Below are 24,853 nucleotides of genomic sequence, written 5' to 3'. Positions count from 1 at the left end.
AGGGTATCGTTTACGGAGCCAATGAACAGGCAGCATTGCAAGACTTAATGCTGTATGTATTTCCGATTGGCCTTTGCAAGGCACCCCCAATGGGCAGAAATGCCCTGGAATATGAAGAAAGAACAGGAGGAGGAGAGGACAAATTGGTGGTCATCCACACCATTAACTGAGTTGATGAACCTCAGGTCCCTGTAGAGTTGGAGGAAGAAGGGCCTAAAGCCAGAACTCAGCCCATGTCTGTCTTTTACGACGTTCTCTTCTTCTTATCTTTGTAACAAGGCTCTTTTATTAGCTTGCAATTTCCTGCCAAGTTGATGAAATCTCCATTATGGTTTATAGTACAAAATAAGAAGATAAAGGAGATTTCAAAGGGCCTATGGCTCTCTCCTTCGTTTGAGGACCCTGCCTCCGCCGCTGCTCCCGCCCGGTGGCGTAGAGATGAACTTTCTGTCACATTCCGAGACACTACTCATTTTCTCTTCAGCTGAAAAATATGTATTTATTTTGCCGGTTTGCTCTACGATTCTGGAGGCCGGCATTTTCCATTTTAGTGCTCTCCGTTTTGAACCACACATGTAATTACCGCTGTCTTTTATTCTGTGTTTTCGGAGGACTCTCCCATTCAAACCGCGAGAGGGGACCAGAGCAGCCGTCGTTCCAGGGGGGCGAAAACAAAGCGTCAAGCCTTCGCGACAACCTCTACAAGCGCGCAAACAAGTGGACGCAGGAATCGAAATCCCAACGAGCGGAGAAGCGGGCGCCGAACTAAATGCTCCCGCTTGTCTTTTTCAGCATTTGGAGAGAGGACAGACTCAACCCAGGTGGTGCATCTTGGGGGCGTCTTATTTCTAAGGTGCTTTTCTTTAAAACGCCAGAGCTCTCAGGAGCCTTTCTTGTGGTTTCGGCCCGCTCCCTGTGTCCCTACCTCCTTCGGGCATTGGTTGTTGGGTCAAGGTCACAGAGGGCAAGTGCCTGTGCACCTCTCTGGACCGCCTGGATGCCCCGAGTGGCCTGCCTTCTGCTCCTCCCCTTGGACCACATTGAAGCCATGTCGGCTACCCTTTTTTTTTTTTTTTTTATTAAAATTTTTTTTTTTAATGTTCATATTTGAGAGACAGAGCGCAATCTGGGGGTGGGGGCAGAGAGGGAGGGAGACAGACTCCGAAGCAGGCTCCAGGCTCCGAGCTGTCAGCACAGAGCCCGACGCGGGGCTCGAACTCAGAAACCGTGAGATCATGACCTGAGCCGAAGTCGGACGCTCAACCGACTGAGCCCCCCAGGTGCCTCGGCCGCCCTTCATTTCTTGAGTGAGCCACACTGAGCCCACCGCCAGGGCCTGTGACAGGCTCTCTGCTGCCTGGCATGCCCTCCCTGGCTCTGTGCAGCCTTTCTTCGCTTCCTCTTCTCCCTATCGCCCTGGTCACCTTTCTGATTCATTCAGGTCCCTCTGTCATGTGGCCTTGGAGCACCTGTGCCTCTCTGTTACTACCCTTTGTTCGTGTGGTGATGTCTCTGTCGCCAGGAGGGTCTGCGCCACGAGGTCAGAGGCAGGATTTACCGTGTCTTTCGCTGTCCCCGGCACATTTTGCCAGATTGCCTCACTTGGGTGACCAATTCGCCAAATTATCAATTACCAAAAGCTTCTCTGGAAACAATTTGAAAGGCTTAGAGCAATTCATGTTTCAGCAGGGTTATCAAAAATTCATTCATTATGATGACAGTGCACGTAATTTGAATTTGGAGTATCATGTGTACGTCAGCAAAGTCAAGCGTTTTTGTAAATGTTCCAGTGAGTTAGTTTCTTTCAATTCAATAGATTTCCTTTGTCTTTTTTTTTTTTTTTAATGGGTGACAGAGAGAGAGGGGGAATACAAGAGGGCGGAGGGCAAGAGAGAATCCCAAGCAGGCTCCGTGCTGGGCCGATATGAGGCTCGATCCCATGACCCTGGGATCATGACCTGAGCCGAAATCAAGAGCCAGATGCTTAACCTGCTGAGCCACCCGGGTGCCCCTGCTTCTTCTCTTTCACTTTAGTCTTACTTGTCTGGATCCACTGAATTGTTTTCTTGAGTGGAAAGGAAAAAGATGGAGTTAACTTTCCAAACAGTTTGCAACGTAAGATACAACAAGAAATGTGCTCCCGTTACAGGTGCCAGAGTGCTTTCCAAGAGGGTGTGCAAACCTGTTGTGCACCCATTAAACTTTCCATTAATATCATATGAATTAGGAATCCTAATAAAAAGTGCAGCTGAGTCACCTTGATTCGGCTGCTATTTGCAGAAAGAGTTCAGATAGATAAAATGTGTTTTACAATTCAGATGCCTGAGAATTTCTCAGATGGATGGGCTTTCTCCACGTGCAGGTTAAGTTGTCCAGGGTGCATGAACGTGAACATGAAGCTGGTACATTCATTTGGTGGAATGACAAATGGGGTAACGCCCGTGTGTGCAGGTCTGAGTGTTTGTGGGGGCGTCACGGGTGGGCACGGGCACACACATGAGTGAGAGCGTTCCTCCAGGGTGCCCATGGTCCCACCGCTTTCTCTCCGAGAAAAGATACCCATCATTAAGTAAACAAGGAATGGCTGACAGACCGCACTGGAAACGCATGGAAGAGATAGACACATCTATCCTTCATAAACTCCTTAACGCTTGAGATGGGCAAGGTCTAAAAGTCAAAGTACACACAACTGTTAAGTCAAAAAAATATATGGGGTGGGGCGCCTGGGTGGCTCAGTCGGTTAAGCGTCCAACTCTTTTTAAAAAAATTTTTTTTAATGTTTATTTTATTTTTGAGACAGAGAGAGACAGATCACGAGCGGGGGAGGGGCAGAGAGAGACACACACAGAATCCGAAGCAGGCTTCAAGCTCTGAGCTGTCAGCACACAGCCCGACGCGGGGCTCGAACTCGTCAACTGCGACATCATGACCTGAGCCGAAGTCGGACGCTCGACCGACTGAGCCACCCAGGCGCCCCAAGCATCCAACTCTTGATTTTGGCTCAGGTCATGGTCTCACAGTTGGTGACATCGAGCCCCGCATCGGGCTCTGAGCTGATAGCATGGGGTCTGCTTGAGATTCTCCCTCTCTCTGCCCTCCCACACTCGCTCCCATGCATGCATGCTCACACGCGTGCTGTTTCAAATAAATAAACATTAAAAAATATGTATATGGGGCAAAACTATTTGCTGCAAATGTAGATAGTTCACTGAAAATAATTTTTGGCTCATCAGTAATTTGGGGTACTGATCATTGGAGGTATTGGTAAAGTCATGATTCGTTATTCACGAAGACTAATTTTGGCGATTGCCTTAGTACTGTTTGAAAACAGTACCGGCCTATAGTGGGTGTTGGGTAAATATTTGTTGACCGAATGAATAGATTCTGACACAAGCTCACACCGTTGTCTTCATGGACAGTCTGTAACGAGCCGTCTTGGGCCACTGCACTCCAAGCTGGGGCCCCTCGTGTGCAAAGCACGAGGCAGGATGAAGCATGAATCTCCGCTGACCTCAGCCCCAGGGACTCAAGTGCTCTGAGTGCTCCAGACTTGTGTGCAGACTGAGGCATCGCCAAGTTCAGCCCAGTAATTCAAACCTCTGCAAATAATAACATCAACAATGAACAGCCCGACCCCCATCTGGGGCCGAGAAACCCTAGCTGAAGAAAAACTGAATTTTATTTTTCCTGGCCGGGTGTCCTTTATTCAGTTTTGATTTCCTTGGACAAATTTGTTAAGAATCTTGAACAATCATTCAGAGGGGCGAAATTGGGACACACCTTAGCCAGTGATCATATTCCTTGTTTAACAGAGCGAATGACTAACTGGAGAGGAGATGCAAAACATATTTAAACATGAGATTTCCGTTCTAAAAACTGTTCTGCCCTGTTGGTGGAGACAAAGTGAATGCACACAAAATACCCTGTTGGAAATGGCACTTTTAAGCTCGAAGTCTTTGGCTTCCTCTGTCCTTCTTGCTTTCCTCTCGGTTGTGGGGTGTCAGAGGGGCACGTTCTGGGCTTGTGCCCCCTCTCCCCCCACCTCCCACCCTGTCACATGCACGGCAGAGGGAAGGTGGCCTAGAGACAGGCACTTGGATGGGCCCTGTTTTATGCAAATCAGCACTGCCCAATAATTCGGCAGGGTCGAGGAAGTGAGCTCTGTTTCCTGCTGGCACTGAACTTGGTCTCAGTACCTGGGGGGGTCTAGTTCAGGCTCAGTATTGGCTGTGTGACTGTGCGGAGTCCCTCTGCTTGTCTGAGACTCGGTCTCCTCTTCTGTAAGTGGAGGTGATGGCCAATGCCTGTGTTGGCCTTGGTCTGCCTCCCAGGAGGAACCAGGTGGCCCATTCCAAGACAGAAGACAGTCTAACGAAGAGCGTCCTTGGAGAGATGTGGGCAGGGTTCGGGGGCTGACAAGGCCCAGTGAGAGCCAAAAGCCTTGCCCACCCCTAGGCCTAAAGGGTTGGGAGAGGTCGCTGTTAACAGCAGGGGCTGGAGCCGTGGGCCAGGGGCCGCCAGACTGATGGGAGCAGTGGATGTAGGTAGGACAACACAGCTCCTTCCAAAGTCTGGCCTGGGAGGGAGGGAGCCTGGGAGATCAATCCTATGACCCAGGGAGGGGGCCTGGAGCCTGTGCGCACATCTCTTCCCGACTCCGTGTTTGTCAGTTTTAGCTTAAAAAATCACGGTACAAGTATTTACACCATGGAAATTGGCCAACAGCACTACAAATCGGACTGTCTTCCAGAGACCTGGTCATCAAGCATTGACCAGCAGGCCTCTCCTTGTCCGAGCTCTTCCTGCCTTTTCCTTAAGGCTGTGTTGTCCTCACTTGTCTGACCCATCAATGGGGCTTCCTCAGCCGGGAGCCTGGGGGGAGCAGCCGTAGGTAGCCTGTGCAGGAAACCTCAGAGGGCTTAGAAGACCCACAGCCCTCCCCCATTGTGATGGGGGCATCGGAATTCTATGGCAACAGTGGGTCCCCCTGGACCTCCCCTTCTAGGAGAGGCCAAAGGTCAGGAGCAGGAGGAGGGACGTCTTCCAGATGCAGAGAGTTTACGAGGCAATGGGGACATAAGGGAGCCAACCTCAGCCACCTTCCACTTCCCGCAGAAAATGGTCAGAGGAAGACGCTTCAACCCACCTTTCGACCAGGACGGAAGATGGGTAAGAAAGATGGGGACTCCTCTCGCCTTCTTCAGGTCACGTGGGTGTGGCCAAGCTCGCAGAACTGGGTCTAGATCCCGCTTCTGCTGCTTCTCCTGGCATCCCTTTTGAGGAATCGCCTCACCTAGCCTCGGTTCCTTCACCTGTCGAATGGGACTCTCATAGCGTTCTCGGGGGGACTAAATGAAATAAATCCGGTGTGTAAAACACTCAGCACACTCGTGAACGTCCATTAGGCAGTCGCTGCTGTGTGCTTAGTCCTTCTAAATCAGTCTCTTTGTCTGTTAAATGGGATCATAGTATACACCAAGGTTAGAGGGTTATTGTGTGGATTAATGACACAATTCATATACAGCGGTTAGTAGGATTCATGGAAACAGGGTAACCATTCATTACTTGGTAACTATTATATATATTAATGTATATATATACATATATATTTTTTACTCCTTATACACCCTGCTTCATTCCTCAAAGATTTACAGTAATATATGGAAAATATTCAAAATAAAATAGGAAAGTATAAAAAAATAAAAATTCTGAATCAGTTTGAATATATTTTAGAAGAAGAGGCTGAGACCGGGAAAATACAGAACACATACAGGCCATATGGCCTACATGACAGCTATTTATATAATATCATCAGATTTGACACTGAGATTCCTGGCAGCCAAAGTAAAATGGGAAAGAGTGTGAACTACATAACACCAATCAGTCTCCAAGAGAAGAATACAAGTTTCTCAGACTAGCTTCCCTTCTTTCTATCAGCTACAACACCCATGAGGATTGTGTTTGCCTGGATATCATAAAAAGCTGACTACAGCGTCGTCACCTTATAAATAAGGGTTTGTATTTCTCGAGCAACAACAAATCCAGAAGTAGGCAGCTCAGGGCTGGTACAGACGTCCGTGGGGGTCATCGGGATTTTTTCGGTCCTCTGTTCTGTTATCCTTGGAGTGGGGCTGTTCAACTCAGGCAGGTAAATGAGGGGGGACGGTCAAGGAACAAAACGACCCCTGGCACCTGTCCTCTAAGTCTGTCTCTTTGGTGGGGGAAAACAAAGTTATCCCAGGGGCCCCTCCCCGCACACCCCTGCTAGCGTCTCTTTGGGTCACGTGGCTGAGCTTGCTGCACGGAAGTTTGGGGAGGTATTTTTTATACGCCACCTCAAACAAAGTCAGGGTTCTGCTATATGGGGGAAAGCAAGAGAGAGCGTTTCGTTTCCTCTTGTGATCCCACGACTTCCCAGAGCCCGGTTTCGGGTCTAGAGGCATTGCCTCCCGAAGTCTGACTTGAGCACTTGCTGTGGGGCCCTTCTGCTGCCAGCACCCAAGAGCGTGAACAGAATAGTGCTGATCCTGAAGCTTCCCAAAGTAACTTGCAGACAAGTCGGGGAAATGAAAGAAATTGTTGGCTTTGAGTCAGCAGCGGCCCATTTGGGAGGACAGTAATGGCCACATTAGAGGTGACCGTCATTTTGCAGTTGACCTTGCTGGTTGAAATGTGGCTGTTGCCGGGTAGGAGAGGCTTTCTCCGTACACTTTCACCTTCCTGTTTAATACTGCAATCGTTGCGTGATTGAATGCAGCACGAATTTCACCGCCAACTAGTTAAAAAGCTGTATTTCATGGTTACAATATCTAACAGAAGGGTTTATGTCACAGCTATCATGTTATCACCATTCAATATATATTTTAAAAGAGTGAAATTAAAATGCTACAGCCGCTTTTTTTTCCCCCCTTCAGTGATTTAGTCCATAGACTTCCGGAATACAAATGAACTCAAATCAGTTGTCACTTAGCTGGGGAGAGTGATGGTTCCTGATGCTGCAGAAACTCCCACCCTCCCAGCCCCACCCCTGATTTTCCATAGCTGCCCAGACAGGAATGTTGACACAGCCAGACCGGAGGAAGAGACAAAGGAAAGGTTATGAGTCTGGAGGCCCTCTGTATTATTTGTATTTACTTTGGAAAAAGAATTGTTTTAAGACATGAAAAAAACATAACAGAAGGAGTTAGAAGCCTATAGGTTGACTTTGGCAAATGTCTAGGCTATCTTGCTAAGTGGGAAAGCAAAGGGCAGAACAGTACGTATCACACGGTCTGATGTTTGTAGAGTGACGGAAACCTCCTCTGCAGGTGGCCGTGTCTCCGTCTGTGAGCGCGCAGCCGCGAATATTGAATATTGTGATCCGGGGTGACAGAAAGGTGGGGAGAAAGTCACCAAAAATGACTGTTCAATAAGGAGGCGTTCGTGGTGTTTAGAAACCGCATGTATACTATGATCCTAGATATGCCACATTATACACAGGTACACACACACATCTACACGTCCGTGGCTGCACGTGCATGTAATGGGGATGTATGCCTAGGATGGTCACCATCTGGGGCCCCTGGGTGGCTCAGTCGGCTAAGCGTCCGACTTCGGCTCAGGTCACGATCTCACAGTTCGTGAGTTCGAGCCCCGCGTCAAGCTCTGTGCGGACAGCTCGGAGCCTGGAGCCTGCTTCAGATTCTGTCTCTCTCTCTCTCTGCCCCTCCCCTGATCGTGCTCTGTCTCTCTGTCTCCCTCAAAAATAAACATTTAAATAAATAAACATTAAAAAAAAAAAAAGATGGTCACCACTGAGTTCAGGGGAATTTGATTGTTTTATGTTTTTATGTTCACATCTTCTTAAACCATGAGTATGTGTTACAACGGTAAACGGAAACAAATACGATGATCTTTGTTGTGGAAAAAAAGAGAATGTAATGGGTGCATTTAGTTACGAAATGTTTAAATAGTGGAACATAATAGGGGGAAAGAGTCATCCTCCTTCCTGGTTCCTTCCTCCATTCCTCCTCCTTCAGAGAGCCTTGGTGCTGGCTGCTGGCTGGCCGGGCCCTAGCTCCCGGCTGGCAAGACGGGCACTGGCCGGGCACTGCTCTGAGCCCCATCCCATCTTTCCTCGCTCCACGTGCAGTCATTCCAAAGTGTTTCCTGAGAGTTCTTTGATTCGGATGTGTTCTGTAAGTTAGGCATTGTGGTCTTGCGTGCGTGGATTATTTTTTTCACATAAATGGCGTTGGGCTATAGATCTCATTCTGCTTCTTTCTTTTTCCCACTCAGCACTGTGTTTCAAAGGCCGCTCGGCCGCTGTGTGTCACCTAGCCCAGTGCTGCCCATTGCTGCCGAGAACACCCCACCAAGTACACATCACGTAGGACGTAATCTCCCCCCCCCTTTGACGTAAACAGTCACGTACTGAACGCACTTGCACAGGCAGGGAACAGGAGCCACCTGAGTATACAGGTACTGTTGGTCAAGTTCCTTATAATCCAGCAGAAAGCAAGGAGGACTGGCCTGAGGCCTGGCGGTAGGTTTGGGGACCAAGGAGGGGACAGCTGTGAGCAGAGACACAACCTGCTAACGGTCATCGAGCACTCTCTGGTGCGTGGACTTTCTTTTAATCGCACCCACGCTGTCAAAGAAGTGTTATTATTCCAATTTACAGACGAGGAAACTGGGGCGTGGAAAAGTGCATAGGCCTTGCATAGGCCTGACCTCATAGGAGAGAGAGCCGGGATTGGACTCGGGAACTTTGAATCCACAGTCTATGACCCAGCCACCAAATTCTGCTTCCTCCCTTTGTTGGAAGGCCTCGGTGCTCTGACCCCAGGGATAACCCCTGGCTGAAGAGAGCTGCCTCCTCAAAAATCACCCCCTCTTCCTAGATCAACCCACACCTGGTGACTGATCGATGAGGGTGCAGAAAAGGCCAGTCCCGTCGCCCTAACTCAGGATGATTCTGAGAGGCCATCACGTGCCCAGAACTCTCTGTGGGGTGGGTCAAGGCCTCCCTTGGGACGTCTTCCCTCTGCCCCGTCCTATTTCCTTCCTTCCTGTTCATAGGGAGATGCCAACCACCTCCCCAGATAATCTTTATTATTACTATTTTGCTTTGTATCCTATCCCCTATTTTTTCCCTCTCCCCTCTACCGTTCTACCTTCTCAGGGCAGAGTCAGCTATGTTTCTCCTCCACCTCCTACCGGGGGAGGTGGGCTCACCCCTGTGAACGTGGGCTGGGTCCTCAGCCCCGGTACGGGGAGCGCCCTGACAGGAAGAAAGAGCTCAACCCATTTCTGTCTTCTCAGAGCACATCAGCTTTTGCTCACAGGTCACACCCCCCCTCACCAGGCCACAGAAACATTTCCAGGCTCCAGCACAGCAGGGGCGGGCCCCGGTAACTTGAAACAGCCCGCAGTGATGGCCTTGGGCCATTACAATATTTTTTGGTCTTGGAAAGAATACTTGCAAATTACGAAAATTACGCCATTTCCTTCGCCCACCAGAAGCACCCAAATTGCATTTTGATCACGTTACAGAGGAAGCCCCGATACTTGGCTTTGAGGTTCAGATGTGTCTGGTTTTAATCACGGCCTGTGCTGGTTTTCTAGTTCCCTCAGATTGGACTAACGCAGAAGACACCGGAATCCATCACAAGTGCTATGTTGAAAGAACCCCACAGCCCACGTGTGTCTCAGCAAGTGGAGGGGAGGCTACCCCCAATCTACAAGGTTCGAGAGAAGGTGAGTCCCGGACGCTGGCCCGGGCCACGCGTCCCTGTGGCTCTCCAAGGGGGCGGCACCCACTGGCATTCCTGGCCCGTCAATTCTTCCTCGGAAGGAACTACTCTTTCGTCATCTTTGGGTCCTTAAATGCCGGTAGCATCCCACCTCCTATCCTGGTCACTCTGACACCCCAAATAATTCCTAGAAGGAACTGCCTCCTGGCTCAGACGATCAAGTTAGGCTCCTCTGTGGACAGGAAAACACCATCTTTGGTTACAGCTCGCAGATCGTTAACATGCACGTTCTGCCTCCCTGGCCAGTTCACCAGCGACTTCAGGGGCACGAAGTGGCCTCAGGGAGAAGCCAGTGTGGACTTCACCCTTAGCTAACTCACGCAGCCAACCTGGGCCAGGATCCTGATTGGTCAGGGGAAGACCTTTGGTCTTGATGGCCTCCAAAGTCCCTTTCCAGCTTTCAATTCCACGAGCTTATACGCTTTTCCTTCTTTGCCTCCAAGGAGGGTGTCTGGAAAGAGAACTTTTATGATTTTCTGCAAGGTCACCAATGAGGTTGACTTTTAAAGCCTTGAGTTGACAGGCACACCCATGACCTCCTGTCCCGCGCCGTCTGCTCCTTTCCGGTGATGGGTTTAGCTCTGTCTGCAGGTTCTGCCAGCACGCTGGGGTTCTGATGTGTGTTTTTTCCAACTCCTTCCCAATCTCTTCTAGCAAGCGGTAGATAACAACTTCCCCTTCTCCGTACACGACAATCGCTACAGCTTTCAGAGCTCTGGATGCTACCTTGACTCTGTGAGTATCTCCCTCCAGAGAGTACTAACAAAACTGGGAGCGCCTCTAGCACGTGATGCTAGACGACTTTCCCCAACTCGGGAGCAAGGTCATGTGTGCAGCTCACACTTCTCAAAGTATGAACTGCCCCATTCACGAGCTTTCGTGGGAAGGTCTGTAACCGGAAAGAGGGGTTTCCCATGTGTGTCTCTGGTGGATAGAACCAAGCCCCCCCGGGACAGGTCAGAGGGAGGCGAGCTTACAAAGTACAAAGGACTTCCCATAACTGGAGTTGTCTTTCCCCTAGAGGGGGTGAGTTTCCCTCAGCGGAGGAAATAAAGTCTGAGAGCACGTAGTGGCGGTTAACACAGCATCGTGCCGTGGAAACCTATATGTTGTGAGCGGCACACGCGACTGGAAAGGTTCTAGTAGCCCCGTGGAGTAAAAAAGAGGTGACATTAATTTTACTAATGTATTTTATTTAACTCGATAATTCCCCAAATGATCAGTTCGACACGTAATCAATGTAAGCATTACTCATGAGATATTTTACATTCCCCAAGCGAAGTCTTTAAAATCCAGTTTGTGTTTTATTCTTGTGGCACCTCTGAGTTTAGAAGACCCACATTGGCAGTGCTCATGTGGCCACGGGGCTGTCAAAGGAGGCAGGGGAGGGTTAACACAACTGAGGTAGAGGGTTGGATCACGTGATCTCTGAGACTCTTTCCCAACTCTGAAAGTCCATGATGATGATGACGACGACGACGTTAAGAATACCCACCATTTATGGGGCGCCTGGGTGGCTCAGTCGGTTAAACGTCTGACTTCGGCTCAGGTCATGATCTAGCGGTCTGCGAGTTCGAGCCCCACATCGGGCTCTATGCTGACAGCTCAGAGCCTGGAGCCCGCTTCTAGTTCTGGGTCTCCTTCTGGCCCTGACCCTCCCCTACTCACACTCTGTCTCTGTCTCTGTCTCTCTCTCTCAAAAATAAACATTAAAAAAAAAAAAAAAAAAAAGAATACCCACCATTTGTAAAGCATTTGCCCTGTGCTAGCATCTCCTACGATCTCATTGAACCATCACGACAACACTGCTGGCTAATTACTCTTATCATCCCCGATTTAGAGACGAGGAACCTGAGAACAGTGATGCTAAAAACTTGCCCGAAATTACTCTTTCCTCCAGCCTACCATCTTTAAGCTACATTGAAGTGGTTTAACCTAAAAAAAAAATCTGGTTTTCCCTGGCAGAGTGTTGAACACAGAGCGAGAATACCCACTCTGCCTGACTCTCTAAATGGAATGTTTAACATCATTTTTTAAATTATCAAAGTAACAGATGTCCTTGACAACTTTCAAAGAATACAGAATCAAATAAATTTTCTTAAAAATTTGCACTCTTACTTTCCCTCCTCACAACCCTACCTTGATGACTCACAGATAATGGTTCGGTGGGCAAAATTTGAGAATTTTTTGCAATTCACATGCAAATATACACACATAAGCATATGTGTTGTTAATGATATAAACAGGATTGTACCACATATATTCTATCAGAGCTATGTTAGTCTCCTAGAAAACACTGGAAGCTTTCCAACTTCCTCTACATTCTGGGATAGTTTATATAAAGTGTGGAATTTCAGTTTAACGAGGTTTAGGTAGAATTTGCCCATAAAATTATTTGAGTTTGAGAACGTTTTTAGTTTTTGTTTTTTTGTACTGTTTTCCCTTTTTAATTTCTCCATTGATTATTAATCTATTAAAACTTTCTATTTTTCTTTTTAAAAAATTTTTAAGGGTTTATTTATTTATTTATTTAGAGAGCATTTGAGTAGGGGAGTGGCAGAGGGAGAGGGAGAGAAGCCCTGATTCAATCTCACAACCTCTCATGACTGTGAGATTGTGACCTGAGCCAAAATCAAAAGTCGAATGCTGAACCGACTGAGCCACCCAGGTGCATTGTTAAGACTTTATTTTTAAGTAATCTTTACACCCAATGTGGGGCTTGAAGTCACAGCCCCGAGGTCAAAGTCACACACTCCACCAACCGAGTCAGCCAGGTGCTCCCCAACTTTCTATTTCTTCTTGAGTAGATTTTGTTGACATGTGTCTAAAATGTATTTGTTTCCAAATCTGTTGGTGTAACATCTCCTAAAATACTCTTAGTTTGCTGTTCTTTTATATCTTTTTAAGTTGCGTGTTTAATTCATATACTTGCAACTGTTTTTGTTAGTAAACCTACTAAAACTAGGAATTTTCCTTAGATTATTGCTTTGGCTACATCTGAACATGTTTTTAAACTAGAGTTTCATTATTATTTGCTTCCAAATAGTCTATGATTTAATTTTTAATTCTAAAAATAATTTAGAAGAATGTTTTGAATTTTCTATGTAGCTAGAATTTTTTCAGATCATCTTTTGTTGCTAATATCTAGTTCTATGGTTTATATAAGTTCTATAGAATATGAATTTTGAATTATAAAGATTATCTTTGTTATCTTGTACATGATTGATTTTAACAAAAATTTCATGGGTGTTTACAAAGTTGGTTGCAAAATTCTTAATTTTATTAAAGGCCATTAATTATGTTATTCAAATCCTTCATAACCTTTTCTTAATTTTTGTCTTCATTTGTCAATTTTTCCTTCTAAGATTATTCTTGAGTTTCTAAATTTTTGTAACCTTATCTAATTCTTTCAACCTTATATAGTTTAATATCGTATTTTTCTGCATGATAATTCATGAATATTTTATGTTCTTGGTGGCTCTTATTATTATTATTATTTATTTATTTATTTATTTATTTATTTTTATTTTGGGGACAGAGAGAGACAGAGCATGAACGGGGGAGGGGCAGAGAGAGAGGGAGACACAGAATCGGAAACAGGCTCCAGGCTCCGAGCCATCAGCCCAGAGCCCGACGCGGGGCTCGAACTCACGGACCGCGAGATCGTGACCTGGTTGAAGTCGGACGCTTAACCGACTGCGCCACCCAGGCGCCCGGTGGCTCTTATTATTTATCAATACAAAGCATCTTTTACATACTTTAGTGTTTTTAGGCATGAATTCTGAATTGCAATTTTAGCTTTGCCACTATTCCTTTCCTTTTTTTTTTTTTTTTAAATAACTTATTGTCAAATTGGTTTCCATACAACACCCTGTGCTCATCCCAACAGGTGCCCTCCTCCATGCCCACCCCCATCAATCCTCAGTTTCCCCTCTTCCCCACCCCTCATCAATCCTGTTTATTCTCAGTATTTAAGAGTCTCTTATGGTTTGCCTCCTTCCCTCTCTGTAACCTTTTTCTTCCCCTTCCTCTCTCCCCTGGTCTTCTGTTGAGTTTCTCGGGATCCACTTATGAGTGAAAACATGGTATCTGTCTTTCTCTGCCTGACTTATTTCACTTAGCATAACACCCTCCAGTTCCATCCACGTTGCTACAAATGGCCAGATTTCCTTCTTTCTCATTGCCAAGCAGTATTCCATTGTATATATAAACCACATCTTCTCTATCCATTCGTCAGTCGATGGACATGTAGGCTCTTTCCATAATTTGGTTATTGTTGAAAGCGCTGCTACAAACATTGGGGTACAAGTGCCCCTATGCATCAGCACTCCTGTATCCCTTGGGGAAATTCCTAGCAACCATCATTACTTTCCTATTGCTAACATTCATTACTTACATTATGGTTTATTTCTTTGTCTTTTACTTTTTAGTCAATTTGTATTTTTTAAAAAAAGGTTTTTTTATGTTTATTCATTTTTGAAAGACAGAGAGAGACAGAGCAAGAGCGGAGGAGGGGCAGAGAGAGAGGGAGACACAGAATCCAAGCAGGCTCCAGGCTCTGAGCTGTCAGCACAGAGCCCGACATGGGGCTCGAACTCACGAACCGTGAGATCATGACCTCAGCCGAAGTCGGACGCTTAACCGACTGAGCCACCCAGGCGCCCCTGTATTTTTTTAATTATAAATAGAATAGAGCATTTTTTTTTAATCTAAGAGTCATTGTTTCTTTGTATAAGAATTCCATCCATTCAAATTGTTATGATAATTTATGTTTTGGGTTTTATTTCTGTTGTTTCATTGTCTGTTTCCTATTTACCATGTTTGCACCTTGTTTCTTTTAATTTGTCCCTCTCCTGACTTAGCTAGATTGAATTTATTTGCTCACTGGCTTCTATTGTCTACCAGTGGTTACCCTTAACTATAAATGTTTAAGAAATACATTGATATTATATTACCCTATGAATATAAAATGTAATATCTATAGTTACCCCCTAACTCCCAGCCCCCAAGGGTGTGGCGAGTTCTTCAATGTACTGACCTTCCTCACTTTAGTGGCCAGACTGTGCTGTCCCAACTCATGGAGGTGCCATTTTCATGGGATAATGTTAAGTGGCACCTCCTGGGTTTCACAGCTATCAAATTGAAATCCTGCAAATTTCAGTTCCAGATTTGTTTCTCTCTCCCCGCCTTCCTTCCCCCTCCATTCCTTCCTTTTTGTGGATTCTTACCTGAAGTTTCAATATATTTCAATTTTTCATAGTTACATTATCAGCAAGTATTTAGACGTGTTTAAATTTTTTTTTCATTTTTTCTTTTTTTTTTTTTTATTTTTTAGAGAGAGAGAGAGCAGGGAGGGGCGGAGAGAGAGAGGGTGAGAGAGAATGCCAAGCAGGCTCTGTGCTGTCAGCACAGAGGCCGACGTGGGGCTTGAACTCACAGGCTGTGAGATCATGACCTGAGGCGAGATCAAGAGTCAGATGCTTAACCGACACCTCAACAATCTTCCGGAAGGATTAGGGCTACCATTGTTATTCCCGGCAAGTAGTTAGACTTAATTACAAGCTTCACTTGTTGCTGTCCTTGTACCTCTTTTCCCTATTCATTTTGTCTCTTTCTTTTATTTTACTTCACTTTTTTTCCTGGACTATCGGCAAGTACCTTGTTAGAAAGGTGCTCGGGCAGCGTCTTCCCTTGGTGTCTCTAGAACCAGCCTCTCCCGTTCTCTCTGCCCCAGCACCGGGGACACATCTATGGGGACTACATTCCTCCTCAAACCCCTTGGATCTGGAGCCTCTACACTGTCCCCGTGAGGTTCCCCACAAATAGTCCCGTTACTAAACTCTCTTCAAATTACCCTAAATTGAGGGTGTCTCCTGCTGTCACTCTGAATGATACTGGTCCTTATGAAACAACAAACTCACTTTGCTACAGAGGGTCCTTGTGTGATTTTTTTTCAGCTTCCCGTGGGCTTATCGGATGTCACTCCATCATGAGTCCAGGACGATCTATAATGTAAAGTCTGGGTAATCTCATGTCCATTTCCTTCTAGTCTTTTGTCGAAGCATAGTGTTTTCTTCTAATTATGGGTCAGATCGAAAGCACAATTCTGAATACAGGGTAATTCTCAGGTTCACATGTGAGGTCCTGAGAGTTAATGAGGAATCCTGTGGGCAGACCCCCAAGGGTGTTGCTTCCTGAGTGGGAAAGAATTCAGCTTCCCTCGGAGTGAGAACCATCTACCCCACTGAATGCTGGGATGCAGCCAGAGGCAGATTCACTGAGGTGCCACCTGGGTGCAGAGAACCTGACTGGGGTGCCTGGGAGTCTAGGCTGGCTAATAGGCTGTTTCCAGCTGTGGTCTCTCTGGTTCTGCCCTCTATGTCTCTAGAAGACCAATCCCCTTGGCAAGTAAATCCATTGGTGGAAGTGGAAGGTTACGAGAACAATAACGAAACTCCACCAGCATGCTTTCGGTGTTGATTTATAGGTTGGCAAAGGATACCTCTCATAGCAGTTGCCATGTGTATTAAGACATAGGCTATCATGTAGCTGGTTTTATTAAAGACTTCAGAACTCTTTGACTTTGAATATTTTTCTCCTAATCTTCTTATAATTCTTCTCCAGGGCCTGGGACGTAGGAAGATCTCCCCAGAGAAAAGGCAACACGTTTCAAGAAATTTCAATCTGTGGGCATGTGACTATGTCCCATCTTATCTTGATGGCTTTTCAAATAACCAAATATCTTATGTCTGTCAAGAAATCGTGGTGGTCCCAATTTTCAGACGCTTCCCAAAGCATTATAATGAGATATGGAACTCTTTTAAATTTATTCCTCAGAGAAGCTATACAGAGTTTTTGAAAAAGAATCCCAAAGTAAGTTTCACCATTGACAAATTTTTGGTTCTTCACGGGAGCCCTAAATCCTTCCAGAAGATTGTGGATGAGTTTTGTAATATTGGTATCGCCCTGGACATTCTAAAAGCATGTGTTTTCTGGTCCAGCACCACTAGCTGGAATAGGATTTACATTAGAGGTTGGAGACTACATACGCCTTACTCGGAGGTGAAGGACTCTTGCAGTGATAAACAGAGACTATGTTGAGAAGTCCTTATGTTGAGAAACTGGAAAAGCTACAGATTATGTTATCATTATGTCATTATGTTGTTATGTTATCACTCCCCACCTTGAAAATATTTCTGTTTTTTAATAAGGTTGAAAAACACTCAAGTCCTTATAAAATAAAGATATGTGAAGATACACACACTGTAAATGAAAGGATTTTGAACAAAAAATGTATTTGAATGAACTTTAAAATTGCCACATTACCTTTGGGTGAAGTTTTAAAAATGATGTAAATAATATATGATTCTATTTTTCTTTTGAAAGTTCAAACAATACAGAGGAACCAGAAGTCCCCCTTGATTTCATCACATCTCCAATCCTTGTCCTGTCCCCAGAAGTAAGTTAACCATTTGTTTTTATTCTGTGCACTTATAATGTATAACTACATATACATTTTGAACATAAACTGTTATACAGCCCATAATGCTCTATAACTTTCTTTTTTAAAACAATTTTTTTTCTGATGTTTATTTATTTTTGAAGGAGAGAGAGACAGAGCGTGAGGGAGGAGGGGCAGAGAGAGAGGGAGACACAGAATCCGAGGCAGGCTCCAGGCTCTGAGCTGTCACCACAGAGTCCAAAGCGGTGCTCAAACTCACAGACCGTGAGATCATGACCTGAGCCAAAGTCGGCCACTTAACCGACTGAGCCACCCAGGCGCCCTTTTTTTTTTTTTTTTTCTTGGATTTTCTATGCAACAATTATATCGCTCGTGGAAATGGTAATTTATGTCATTGTTACCATTTATACATTTCCCCCCGCCCCCTGGTTTTGCATCAGGCACAATTTGAATATTAGCACAGATAGTCCTTATTTTGAACTTAACCAGGCTGCTTCTAATGTGCCACTCTGAAGTCTGACTAGTGCTGTAGGTTTTAGATAGATAATCTCTATCTAGTTAAGAATCATCTCATTTTTCTTAAGTTTATTATTTATTTTGAGAGAGAGAGAGAGAGAGTGCATTCACATGCCCATGAATGAGGGAAGGGCAGAGAGAGAGAGAGGGAGAGAGAATCCCAAGCAGGCTCTGCAGGGTCAGCACAGAGCCCGATGCGGGCCTTGATCTCACGAACGGTGAGATCACGACCTGAGCCCAAATCGAGAGTCCAACACTTAACTGATGGAGCCACCCAGAATGATCTCTTATTCTTTATTTCCTGTTTTTTTTCCCCCTAAGATATATTTTTTAAAGTCCATATAAAGTATGTACATGGGAAAAAGAGAATTAAACAATGAAATACGGTTTCCCTGATATCCTTGACTTCAGTCCCCATTTTTCCTCCCTGTGTCAGCCCTACTGACACTTTTTTTATGTGCCTATGTTTCCAGGCAGCCTGTATAGATCCTCTCTCTCCCTCCCTCTCCCTCTCCCTCTCCCTCTCCCTTTCCCTCTCCCCCCACCTCTCTCTCTCTCTCTCTCTCTCTCACCCTTTAACAAACATCAATGGCAGACACCGTTCCACTGTTGGTTTCTGCTGTTCCACTAACAACTGCACTTACGAATGTGTCTTTGAAGTTTCAAAGTAAGTATCAGTACCTACAAATCTACTTCTTTTGTTAAGCGCGGCCGCCTGGCATTTCATTACACGGGTGCGTCGTGCTCCCGGAATCTTTTGATGGGCATTTATGCAGTTTTCTGTCTTTGCCTCCTATAAACACCTTGATAGGTAGATATTTGCAGCCATCTCCAAGCACTGCTACGTGGTAAAATTCATAAAAATAAACTCGCTCAACCGAAGAACACGTGGATTTTAAATTTTAGTGTACGTTACATTTAAAAAATCTTAAGATCAAATTTTCTAAAAGGGGCTATGCTCCAGCTTACAACTTCACTAACAAGATACAAGATACAGGCGCTTCTGTTTCCCACACGCTTGCACTGCCAAAGTTTTTTTTCGATATTTACCCATTTGTTAGCTAAAAAAAAAAAAACAAAAAACACTGGCATTGTATTTTGATTTGCATCTCTTTCATTGTGTGTGTGTGGCTATTGAAAAGCCGTTGGTGTTTCTTTCGCTGTGAACTGTTTTTCTGCATCTTTCACTAGTTTTCCTATTGGTTCTTTTGTCTTATTCTTCAATTATTTGTATGATTTCTTTTTTTTTAAGTTTATTTATTTTGAAAGAGAGAGAGAGCAAGCAGGGATGGTGCAGAGAGAGGAGAGAGAGAATCCCAAACAGGCTCCATGCAGCCCTGATGCAGGGCTTGAACTCACGGACCGCGGCACTTAACCGCCTGAGCCACCCAGGCACCCCTGGTTCTTGATGTATTAAGATATGGAGGCTTTTGTATCAAATGTGTTGCGAGTGTTTTATCTAGTTTGTTGGTTATTCCCTCGTTGTTACTGTATATATTTTTAATTAATAGACTTTGAGCAGTTTTAGGCTTACAGGAAAATCGGATGGGAAGTATGCAGTTCCCATACACCCACTCTCCCCCCGTCCTCACCTACCACGGTTTCTCCTATTGTTAACATCTTGCACAGGTGTGGTATGCACTATATTTTTAGTTCTGCATATATCTTCGTGTAATAGGATGTATGAATCTCCTATTTAATGGCTTCTGGATTTCATGCCTTGCTTAGGACCTCCTTTGAGACTATGAAATAATTCTAAGAGCTTGTTGTAGTTTTTTTTTTAAACATCTGTTTATTCATTCATTCATTCATTTTGAGAGAGAGAGGAAGAGAGAGAATCCCGAGCAAGCTCAGTGCCGAGCCCCACGCAGGGCTCGATCTCACGACCGTGAGATATCATGACCTGAGCAGAAATGAGGAGTTGGATGCTTAACCAACTGAACCACCCAGGCGCCCCAACTTTGTTATGATTCTTCTCGTTAATATATGGGGTGACATTTTAGCAAATGACGTTTTGGCACCTATTGAGATGATCGTATACATTTTCTATATTAATCTGTGAGTGTAATAAAGTATATCCATGGATTTTCTAATGGTGAACCGCTCTAGCATTCCTAGAGACAAACTGTAGTTGGTTGTTTCTGATATGATGTATTATTCTTTTGATAAATTGAGGATTTGATATGCCATTTTTAAAAGGATTTTAAAATCTATTTTTACTATGCCCTGACACTGCTTGTACAAGTTGCAAATGTCTATAGAATTTCCTACTACATCTCCTAGACCTGGTGCAGTTTTCAGGTCCAGATCCTGATCCTTGAACATCTTTTCAATGTATTTTATAGAAATTAGTCTGTATCTTCTCTGCCTTTTTTTCTTTTTCTCTAATTGTGGCCACTTTTTAAAAAAGCTTATTTATTTGTTTTTAGTAATCTCCACACTCAACGTGGGACTCAAACTCACGACCCCGAGATCAAGAGTTGCCCACCCCTCCAACTAAGCCAGCCAGGGGTCCCCATCTAAATTTGGTTGCTGTTATTTGTAGAGGAAATCATCTGTTTCATATGGATGTTTGAATTTTGGGTATTTAATGTAGTTATTCTCTCTAATGCTTTAAAGTTACATCCTGTCCTTCGACATGTTAAATGTTGGTCACATGTCTTTGCTCTGTTTACCGAATCTACATTTTCGCCGCTGCTGTTTGCTTTTGATCTTACTAATTTATGCTTTCCTGTTTATGTATTCTGTTCTTGGGCTTATTTTTATTTTTCCTAGCTTCTCCAGGTGAAAGCATAACTCGATTATTTGCAGCCTTTCCTGTTGTCTTGTAAATGTAGGCAAGGCAATTTCTTTCCAATGCCACTTTGTAGACGCATCATGCCCCTCTACTTACTGTTAACTTTATTTTTATTATTTTTTTACCTTGTTTCCCCCTTGTTAAAAAAGTTTTCATTTACATTCCCGTCAATATACAGGGTAATATTGGTTTCAGACGTACAGCGTGGTGATTCAACACTCCTGTACGACACCCGGTGCTCATCACAGCAAGTGCGGTCCTTAGTCCCCATCACCGTTCCACCATTCCCCCTGCTCGCCTCCCCCCTGGTAACCACCACTTTGTTCTCTATAGTTAAGAGTCTGTTTCTTGGTTTGCCTCTCAGACACACAGATCAATGGAACAGAATAGAAAACCCAGAAATGAACCCACAACTCTGTGGTCAATTAATCTTCGACAAAGCACGAAAGCACATCCATTTTCAAGTAGCTTGTCATTTTCTTTTTTTCACCCAAGAATTAGTACGAAGTATGTTTTCTGTGGGGTGCCTGGGTGGCTCAGTTGGTTGAGCATTCAACTCTTGATTCTGGCTCCAATCATGATGTCACAGTTCGTGAGTTCAAGGCCGGAGTCAGGCTCTGAGCCTGCTTGGGATTCTCTTTCTCTCTGCCCCTCCCCCGCTTGCTTACACACAAGCATGCTCTCTCTCAAAATAAATAAATAAAAACTTTTTAAAAAGGACTATATTTTTCCGTTAATTCTTTTATTATTTTTCATGGTCTATCTATATTTTATTAACTGATTAATTTTTGCGTTGTGGTCAGTAATTAAGATCTGTATAATTTTTGCTTATGGAAAGGTTGAAAGTGTTGTGGCTTAACACATTGGTCAGTTTTTGTAACTGTTTTATGTGTTTGAAAAGGATGTGTAATTACCCCTTAAAATTTTTATTTTGAAAGCAGTATAGATCTGTACAAAGTTGTGGGGTTTCTTTAAGTGTTTGAGGGGGTGAGGGAAGAGCAGAGAGAGGGAGACAGAGAATCCGAAGCAGGCTCCATGCTGTCAACAAGGAGCCTGATGTGGGATGAATTTACTCCCATTTCCTCTCCCCCCACCCCTACTCCCAGGTGCCCTCACAAACCCTCACTTGCCTCACTCCTGCCTCGCCTCACCTCTCTCTGCCCAAACACCAGCAATCGCCAACAGGAGTTACCCCAAACTCAGTGTGCTAGGGATGAAATTCACAAACTCACGAAAAAGGTTTGCAGAACCCTATCTGCGATTGGGTGAAGGAGGGACACAGCGATGGGGGAAGATCAGCCTCTGCTCTTTGGGATTGAAGAATGGGGGGGTATGTTTACCATCGACAAAAACACAAATTAGAGAACTGGCCCTTAAACCCAGTCTTTTCTCATTTAATTGTTTTCTACATAAAATGTAAATACCACTGTCCCACGACCTCACCTTAAGGTCTCAATCCGGTGAACCAAGAACAAAGGACACAGCACTTGAATGGAAGGGGAGCCCTCAGGGACTCAGGTGAACTCCCCAAGTACAATAACCCACTTTACCGAAATAAAAGTCTCTAATAACTTGGCACAATGTCAATGACTTGCCATTGTTGGTTCTTTGTTTTAGTGCGTTGTTTTGAACAGAGGAATAAACAGCCAGTTAAAGAAACCCCAACTTACTAATCAATTACATGCAGGTGTTTATAGATTTCTGCTGTCTTAACGAATGAGACTTGGACTTGTGCCATCCTAGAAATGACTTAGATGCTAAAAGAACAGCTGATGGTTTGGCAATACTCTTTCAGAGCGATGCTGCCTAATATCCCTCCCGGAGCCATACCGGCGAGCTTCCGTTACTTACTGTGCATGTTGGAAGCATGTGCCTAGCGACTGGCTTTCTCGTTTATAAAAATCAGATCTCAGGCCCTTAAAGATCAGAGTTAAAAGAGCAGAGAGATGATTTCCTATTTGAAGCCCACCCTTGAACACTGTCTATTTTTAGGCAGAGAAGCACATTCTCGTTTGGTCTGTTTTGACACTTAGGACTATTTTTAAAGACTGCCTTGTGCCGTCTCTTCGTTTTGCACATTTTGTCGCCGTCTTCGGCCAAAGCCATCCCTGTTCTGGTGGCTGCGCACCAGGTTCAGATGCGGTGGCTGGCTGTTCCTGCCGTGGCTGATAGGCTAGCCATCCCCGGAACAGGGTCCACTTGGCATTTTTGCGGTCAACTGCAACTCGAATCAAAGTTCAGGACACATCGCCGCTGTCCCGTGGGCCAAGACAAAAGGACGCTTCGCCCAATGGAGCATTTTTTTTTTTTTTTAATCTACAGAACTGGTACCATATTGAGGACTCCTGGGGGGGGGGGGAGCTGTGGGGGAGGAAGGGCTTGAAATGACAAGCTAAGTATAGGTTTCCCATATGTTCCGCTGAGTTCATGAAAGAATCCATGCTGTTATGGTAACACCCTGAGGACCATAAAACAAGCAAGAAGAATCCATTTCCTCCTCTGGGCTCTTTGCTGCTGCCCACAATCGTGGGTCCTAGTGCGACATCCGGAGCCCAAGATGTGGGTCGAGCCCCTTTAGCTCGGTTCTGGGCTTGGTGGCTTAACACCACGGCTCAAGTCCTGCTTTTCTCTGGGCGGAGTGAGGCTGGCACTTCCCAAACACACAGGGTAGTCATTCTCGAGTGCCCGTGCCGTGCGGGGGACTCGGAAAGCGCTGTGTAAGTGTGAAATGCTGTACGTTGCCTTTATAAGTACCTATCAAAACAAACGAAAACATCTCATTTAACACCCAGTATTTAAGTAAACACGTTGCAAATATACCAAAATAATCCCCCCCAAATATTAAACAACAAATCAACCCCCTGTCAGAGCCTGACTCACTGAATAAATGGAATGAATAAAATTGTAACTCACACGCTTGACTACGGCTCTATGAAATTGTCGAATTTGTGAGGTGTAGCGTGTGATTTCTGCACAGAAGAACCAAAATAACTTCAAACGCTGTCTTCTCTCCCCCAGTCGAAATCAAACAGATCTGCACGTTTCCAAATTGGGCCATACCGGCACGAGAGCACACATCACATTTTCTTCCCTTCTTTCCCTCCCCCTGCCCAAACAGGAGCCAGCGTCAGAAAGTCAGATCCAAGAAGCTTTGTTTCGGCTCCACCTGGGCGCTGGTCTGGTCGCGTCGCTTGGAGCCGTGGAGCTGGTTCCCAGGGGAAAGAACAAGTGTGCTCGTGACCCAGGGTGACATAGTTGTTCGTGGGATTATAAGTGACCGCGGTAGCATCTGGCCTTCCCTGCCCGAGAACACATTGCTGTTCCTTAGGCCTGAAGGAGAAACGTTGAAGCTGTCATAAATACTCTCCCGCCGTTTATAACCTTGGTCAAAGCACCCAGGACCCTCGTCAGCCACGAGTGACGTGTGCAGTCCTTCCGCACACGCCATGGCGGTCCCCAAAAAGGACGGGCAAGTCTCAACAACACCCCGTGGGAGAAATCGGATTGTTCCCCTGAGAACAGACAGGCACCCAGGCCTGAGCAAACCAATGCCTGACATCTGTCACGTTCGGAATCTTTAAAAGGAGGGATTCGGCTCTGTGCGTCCACAGTCACTGGAGAGCTCAGTGTCTTTAGCCAATCAGGACAGTTCTGATCAAAGCAGATATGTTTGCCAACTCAACCTGGCCTAATTTCTAGCTCCTTCCTAACAGGGCTCTGCCCCCTTCCCTTTGGGCCTCGTGAGCCACATTCTCATGGGCACCAATTGAATAAATGTAAGACATGCCCAAACACCTCACGTGTTGACTCATCACTCAACGACTGTTTTTCGAGCCTCTGCCTTGGGTATTGGGGAACAAGGCTGAGCAGGGACAGACTCGCCCTCCCTCTCAGAGCGTGCCGTCCAGACTCCCTGTCAGCCGAGGAAATGCAGCCACCCCCTTGCAAGAGTCGAGGTTTCAAGCTAAGAATGCCGATTAAACGTGGATCGGGCAATGATACTTTCAAAGGTCGTAATTATAATTTTATTAAGCTGTGATCAGGGAGATAAGATAAATGTCATAGAAATGTGTTTAATATTGGATACATACGATATTAAAGAACAATTATGAATTTGTGTTTCTGGTGTACATGAAAATTTGGATTTGTGTAGGGGCAGAAGCAGAGCCTAATTTTTTATCTGCTGGATGAGAAATTGATTTTAATTCTTTCCCTGCTAATTAAAGGAAAATTAGAAAAACAAACTATTTGCTACAGCACTAAATACATTTTGATTACTTATGG

The 24,853-nt window shown here is 45.1% G+C and overlaps 1 protein-coding gene across 4 annotated transcripts; it reads left to right on the top strand.

Moving 5' to 3' along the window:
* Nucleotides 1-4,992: 4,992 nt before the first annotated feature.
* Nucleotides 4,993-24,363, top strand: TEX36 (testis expressed 36). Of its 4 annotated transcripts, XM_058698068.1 has the most exons (6): nucleotides 4,993-5,169; nucleotides 9,607-9,738; nucleotides 10,449-10,529; nucleotides 16,419-16,667; nucleotides 17,181-17,253; nucleotides 23,688-24,363. In XM_058698068.1, the coding sequence occupies exons 1-5, from the start codon at nucleotides 5,119-5,121 to the stop codon at nucleotides 17,214-17,216; spliced, it is 549 nt and encodes a 182-aa protein (XP_058554051.1). In that variant the 5' UTR covers nucleotides 4,993-5,118; the 3' UTR covers nucleotides 17,217-17,253; nucleotides 23,688-24,363. The 4 variants fall into 4 exon arrangements, 3 of the variants coding, with proteins under 3 accessions (XP_058554051.1, XP_058554052.1, XP_058554053.1); XR_009252727.1 differs by lacking the exons at nucleotides 17,181-17,253; nucleotides 23,688-24,363 and adding an exon at nucleotides 10,816-10,960 and having other exon boundaries at nucleotides 16,419-16,493; XM_058698069.1 differs by lacking the exon at nucleotides 16,419-16,667.
* The last annotated feature ends 490 nt before the right edge of the window (nucleotides 24,364-24,853 follow it).

The sequence above is a fragment of the Neofelis nebulosa genome, chromosome 13 (assembly GCF_028018385.1).
Source record: "Neofelis nebulosa isolate mNeoNeb1 chromosome 13, mNeoNeb1.pri, whole genome shotgun sequence".
Taxonomy (NCBI): Eukaryota; Metazoa; Chordata; class Mammalia; order Carnivora; family Felidae; genus Neofelis; species Neofelis nebulosa.
The sequence above is the reverse complement of the archived record's forward strand: the minus strand, read 5'-3'. Positions and strand labels throughout refer to the sequence as shown.